Source organism: Dermochelys coriacea, chromosome 1 (assembly GCF_009764565.3).
Source record: "Dermochelys coriacea isolate rDerCor1 chromosome 1, rDerCor1.pri.v4, whole genome shotgun sequence".
NCBI lineage: Eukaryota > Metazoa > Chordata > Testudines > Dermochelyidae > Dermochelys > Dermochelys coriacea.
In genome coordinates, this window is record NC_050068.2 from 221,955,304 (window position 1) to 221,961,625 (window position 6,322).

The following is a 6,322-nucleotide window of genomic DNA, read 5'->3' on the forward strand; positions in this document are numbered from 1 at the left end:
ACCAGTAGGAGAGCACTTCAATCTCCCTGGACACTCAAAAACAGACTTAAAAGTCTCCATTCTTTAAAAAAAAAAAAAAAAAAAAAAAAAAAAGACTTCAGCAAGAAACTGCAGAACTGGAATTAATTTGCAAACTTGACACCATCAAATTAGGCCTGAATAAGGCTAGGAGTGGCTCAGTCACTACAAAAAATAATTTTCCCTCTGTTGATACTCATACCCTCTTGTCAACTGCTGGGAATGGGCCACATCCACCCTAATTAAATTGGCCTCATTAGCACTGACCCCCCCCACCACCACTCGGTAAGGCAACTCCCATCTTTTCATGTGCTGTATATTTATACCTGCTTACTGTATTTTCCACTCCATGCATCTGATGAAGTGGGTTATATCCCACGAAAGCTTATGGCCAAATAAATTTGTTAGTCTCTCAGGTGCCTCGTTGTTTTTACTGATACAGACAAACATGGCTACCCCTCTGAAACCTGAACCAAAGGGGTAATTTACAGCTCGAAGAGACAAACCCGCACTAGCTCCGATCAAGCTGGTGTGCTAAAAATGGAGTGTAGCTCTGACAGTGAGAGGGGCTAGTCAACTCAAGTAGACACCTATGGTTTCAGATGGGATCATACACAGGGCAGCTAGCCCATCCTGTCATGGCTACACTTCTGTTTTAAGCACACTAGCTCAATCTGAGCTAACGCTAATGTCTAATGTTTCCTCCATCTGGAAATTACACCTCCAGCTCAAGGGAAGACAAACCCTAGCTTTGAAGGGGCAAATGCTGACCTTAAACATACCTGTGTACCCTGGTGGGCTTCTGTGCTGAGTGGATAGATTTTCAAAGGATTCAGCACACAATCTGTATGAGTTTTTATGGGAGTCGTGTGGCTAAATCCCCTAGTCAGCTTTGAAAATCTCCACCATCCTGGCAAAATTTAAAAGACAACCCACTTTTCCTCTTTACACAAGGTTTAATGAGGAAATCCTGGCTCCCCAGTAGCTTATCAGTGCAAGAACCCAGGTGTCAAAGGACATCAGAAGCCAGTTTGGAGGAACCAGGACCTCTATGCAGATAGGCCTGCCCTAAATAGAGCCATCAAGACTCATTGGTTTAGCTGTCCCTCCTCTCTGGCAGAAGGCAGCATTGGGAACTCTGCTAATGTTCTTCCCCCATGTGAAAGTATCCAAGGTAGATAGATACTGAAGCCTTAAAATGTTCCACATTTGCTGATCTCTGATATCCTACTCAAACTCACCTATGAGCGTGAAGGAGCGTTTGTGACAGTCCCCAGCCAGGAGGTAACTGCAATCTCCAGCAAAGTCATAGAAAGACTCATCAAATGTTTTGATGTGATCATCTCCAAAAAGGCTACAGCGGGAAAGAGATGGCTCCTCTGTTTGTCCATCTGCAAGCAAAAAGCTTGATGATCCTGGATATCAAAGCACAATTTAATATGTAAAATCAAGCAATCGTTTTTACCACCTGGGAGCTGCATGTCTATGGGACAAATTCTCAGCTGGTGTAAGTCAGCGAAGTTCCATTGAGTTGCACGCATTCTTACTATTCATTATGCCGGTTGTTCAGCTTGTGTCAATCAGTAAAGCTCCTTCATCTACAGTGGAATGATGCCATTTTATACCAGCAGAGTATAAGGCCCAGTCCAAGATCAGTTTACACCATGCTGAACATCTGCCCATATTTTGACAGAAATTGTCTGAGCATATTATTCAACAGGGTGCATGGACATTTTTCTCAATGAAATTCTAGGGTTTAACTAATAACTAGTGATATGCAGCTGTAATAAATCCTGGGTTTTTTTGTTTTGTTTATTTCAGTACTTACTGGAACCTGATTAGAATTAAAATAATCAAAGACTAACCAAAAATATAAATGCGGGGAATGTCCCAATTACAAATATTTTGGGTCCAATCTCTGTCCTCAGTTACATTCCATGTGACTCAATTGAACCAAATTGCGTAGATAAGCACAGAGCTGGCCAAGTTATGCAAATGTTTTTCCTTGAATATCTGTTTAAATTTATATTTAAATTGTCTTTGGCTGTATGGATGCCCCTTTTGTAATTGCTTTCCTGAAACATGTCACTGGGTAGCTCCTATTAGGCTAGGTCAAAATTCTCTAACTTTGATGCTTAAAGTTAATCACCTAACTCCACATTTAGGCAATTAAATCAGGCCCCTGTCCTAGGGTTGCCAGGCATCCGGTTTTCAACCAGAATGCTCGGTCAGAAAGGGACCCTGGTGGCTCTGGGCCATTAAAAGTCTGGTTCGCCACAGCAGGGCAGGCTCCATGCCCAGCTCCTGGGAAGCAGCCGGCATGTCCCTCCAGTTCCTAGGCCGAGGAGTACTCTGAACTCCTCAGCCCCACCTCCCAGCCCGGAGCCCTCTCCCGCACCCCAACCTTCTGCCGCATACCAGAGCCCCCTCCCATACTCTGAAACCCTTGGCCCCAGCCCGGAGCCCCTTCCTGCAGCCCAAACCCCTCATTCCCAGACTCACCCCAGAGCCTGCACTCCCAGCCGGAGCCCTCAGCCCCTCCCACACCACAACCCCCTGCCCCAGCCCCCTGAAAATGAGCAACTGAGTGAGGGTGGGGGAGAGTAAGCAACGGAGGGAGAGGGGATGGAGTGAGCGGAAGTGGGGCCTCAGAGAAGGTGTGGGGCAGGGGTGGGGTTTTGTTGCAGGGTTGGGGCAAGGGTGTTCATTTTTCTGAAATTAGAAAGTTGGCAACCCTAGCCTGAAAGTTACTACATGGGAGGACCTCCCCCCCCCGGCACACACACACTGATTTCAATGCTCTGCATGGATTCAAGGATGCACCTTTGCATTGTAACTTACAGAATGCAGGCTTCAGTGGCTTGATTTTAAGGAGATGCTAAACAACTTAAATGCCTGTTGAAGTTACCCATGTTTAAAAAGATAGACTCTAGTTTTCAGACAGAGCATAACCCTGACATGACAATCTACAGCAATTAGGTAACCATGAGATTCTCGTATCTAACACATTAAATTAATTGATATCTAAATTGGAACTGCTTTTTCTGCTTATTTCTACTGGGCCAAACCCTGCAGTAATACTTCAGGCCCTGATCTGGCAATGAGCTCCATGCAGGTAAACCTCTATGGCTGCACAGAATCCCATTAAAGAGTCAATGTGGCACCACACAGTCAAGGGTCTGTCCATTTCAGTCCATTGATTTCAATGGGAGTCATTGTGAGGGTAGGGTTTTGTCCACACCACACTTAGTGCAGAATACAGGCAATAGGGAACAGTCCTCACTCTATCTTTGACGCTGATGGCATTGTTGCCTGAGTAAGGTTTGCAGGATTATATAAGAAATAAAGAAAGTATTGTAAAAGGGAATAAAAAATTCCATTTTCTTAGGTATTAGAAACATTGTGCATTCCTACCTGTTGTTACAATGGGCAGAGCTAACTGCATTAGCAGGACTGTGAAACAGATCATCTGTTAAAATAAAAGATGTTAGAACATTCATTGTCAATATTTAACACATTGAGAATTGGGGGCTAGTTTTCCGGGCTCATCTTAATTCTCATCAAGTGTCTGTTTTCTCCCTGAATTTCTTTGTATTAGTTTGAAGTTCTACTTCATACTGTAAAGGTCTTTCATGATAATCCAATAAGATCACCCTACAAATCCATACTTTAAAACACACACACACACACACACACACACACACAGGATGTACTCTAGAAATAATGCATTTTCTGTTCTCAGCAGATAACACGGGCTATCTGCATAGGAGATATGAGATGTTTGTGTTATTCTAATTTACCTGATTCCTGCCTTGGGCTCCATACACCTAAAGCACAATTGTTACAAAATTATTACAAAAATTAAACAAACTTCAATACAAAGTTTCAATTATCCAACTATTGGGCAGCCCAGCAAAAGTAAAATTAACCCACCAGACTGTAAGACCCGGCTAGGCCCTGTTATGATCTACAGCCACTACCTAAGGACTTACATCTTTCCCTAGTGCCTCAGGGGGAGAATTGCAGTGTTGTTGTAGCTGTGTAGGTCCCAGGATATTAGAAAGACAAGTTGGGTTAGGCAATATCTTTTATTGTGCCATAAATTATATTACCTCAGGGGGAGAACGTTACATATAAAGATCCTGCTCCAGCAAACTGATCCATGTAGGCAAACTCTTCTAACCCGTGCACAGCCCCGAGTATAATTGTGCTCCATTACACACACAGGTGTCTGCCCACTGAGATAAGCATGCACAGGGCAGAGACTTGAGGTGAAATCCTGGCTCCACCAAAGTCAATGGGAATTTTGCCATTTGCTTTGTGTTTCACCCTTTGTCACCTCTATGTCTGTAAACTAGCTTACTGTACTGCCAGTGTTATAAAGATGATAAAAAAAATATGAAGTGCAACAATAAGAGCTAAAAAAACATTCTGCGACATTAGGTTACCAGGTGACAGATGAGAACAGTGTGAAATTCTCCATAGACAGGTTAGATTAGTTATAGGATACAGCTGAATGCACTCAATTTTCAAACAAGCCCCCTTTGGGCCTCAGATTACAACTGACTCTAAGTTACCTATTGGAAAATCATTCTGACAAAAAAAATGCCCTTTTCCAAAATATTAAGTTTTCTGTGGGAAAATTTCAATTCTATTAAAAAAAAATCCAATTTTCTGTCAGGAAAATTTAAACAGTAGCTCCCCCAGCTACCTGGCTTGAAGGCTCTTGTCAATATCATGTTGGGCCTGTGTGAGAAAGTGAAATTGACAAGAGTCTTTCAGGGTGGCAGCCATCAAGCTGAAAAAAAAAAACATTTTTTGGGAGAATCACAATGGAATTTTTGGGAATCCTTTCCTGCAATAACAATTTGCACTATTGGCATTTTCTCACAATTCAGTATGGAAAAAATAATTCAAAGCCACAAATTTTTTCTTGGGAAGGGATTTCCATTTTCTGGCCCGCACTACCTTTGATACATTCATATCCAATATATTGGCTCCACTAGGTCATACTTATTTCTTTTACAGAAATTTGGGTAAGAAAAGCCCTTGATAATGGAGTTTATCCCAGGACCAAATTCTGCTCTGTTTACATGGTTACAACTTCCACTGACTTCAATTACATTGGTCTAACTCTCATTGAAGTCAATGATAGTCAACCTATTCAGTGCAGAACTTGTCTCACTATATTTGCAAAAAACAAACAAAACAAAAAAAAAAACAAAGGAAAGAAGGATCCATTGAAAAACGTAGTGTGTATGATCTGGCTGGTGCCTATAAAGATACAGGCACTGTAAGATACCACAATGATGGACACAGTATAAGAACTGAAACAGAAGAGAATAGAAAAGGGAACAACTGGAATTAAATTACATTAAACACATATTGATATACTTTTAACCAGCACGTGTGTGGATTATATTACTACTCTAATTAAATCTACTGTTGAATTTCTTTATTATCACTTTCATTTTAAGTGCCAGCAAGAAAGACCAGTCATGTAGAAAACAAAAACACAGATGTGAAATGATGTTTAAACAAAAAAAATAATAATAATCTTTGTCTTAAAAAAAATAACCAAAACCTGTTTGCTCTAAACTCCACCTTAACTCTTGTAGGAAAGTACCATTAACAAAGAAATACGTATCAGTTATATCAGCCTAATGACCCACCCTGTGCAATTTTATAATCTGTTTCATAAGAAATAAATATACCTTTTTCTGTGCAAAGTTCAATTGCATATGAAAAAAATCAGCTTCTCAGATCGTCAGCTTTAGCCTAAGACCCCATGATTCCTGTCTCCTTCAGAAGGCTGAACTGGAATGGACTGGGACTGAAATTTTTTGTTTTCATATAAGCCAGGAACTTTTGTTCATTTAAGAGGAAAGGTAATGGGTGACCTTTGCATCCGTCTGATTCTCAACACAATAGTGCTAAACTGCTATCATGTAAATCAGTTGTCTTAATTGCCAAAAAGAAACAATGAGAGGAAATTGTATTAAATACTTACATGACAGATAAGTCTTTGAAATGGGTTTTGCATCGGTGAGTGTGAAATCTCACTGGTCGAGCAAATACGGTAACATAACTACTTGAAAGAGTACTGATGTGACGGGTTCGGTCACAGAGACTCCCTTGGGACTGTCACCTGACATGCTGGAATTACTTCTGAGCCTGTTTTCCCTGCCATCTTGGGACTCCAGAACCCTGCCTTGTTGAGCCAGACATGCTACTCTGCCGCAACACAGACCCAGGGTCTGTACCACACCCCCAAAGCTGCAGACAGGAAACCTGCTAAGCAATT

At 41.5% G+C, this 6,322-nt stretch overlaps 1 protein-coding gene across 1 annotated transcript in view; it reads right to left on the minus strand.

Moving 5' to 3' along the window:
• VWF (von Willebrand factor) overlaps positions 1-5,858 on the minus strand; it is a 224,737-nt gene extending 218,879 nt beyond the window's left edge. The window contains 3 exon segments of the mRNA XM_043514792.1: positions 1,260-1,433; positions 3,433-3,487; positions 5,733-5,858. Of these exon segments, the coding sequence (XP_043370727.1) occupies positions 1,260-1,433; positions 3,433-3,487; positions 5,733-5,759 (256 nt within the window). The 5' untranslated portion in view covers positions 5,760-5,858.
• Positions 5,859-6,322: the final 464 nt, after the last annotated feature.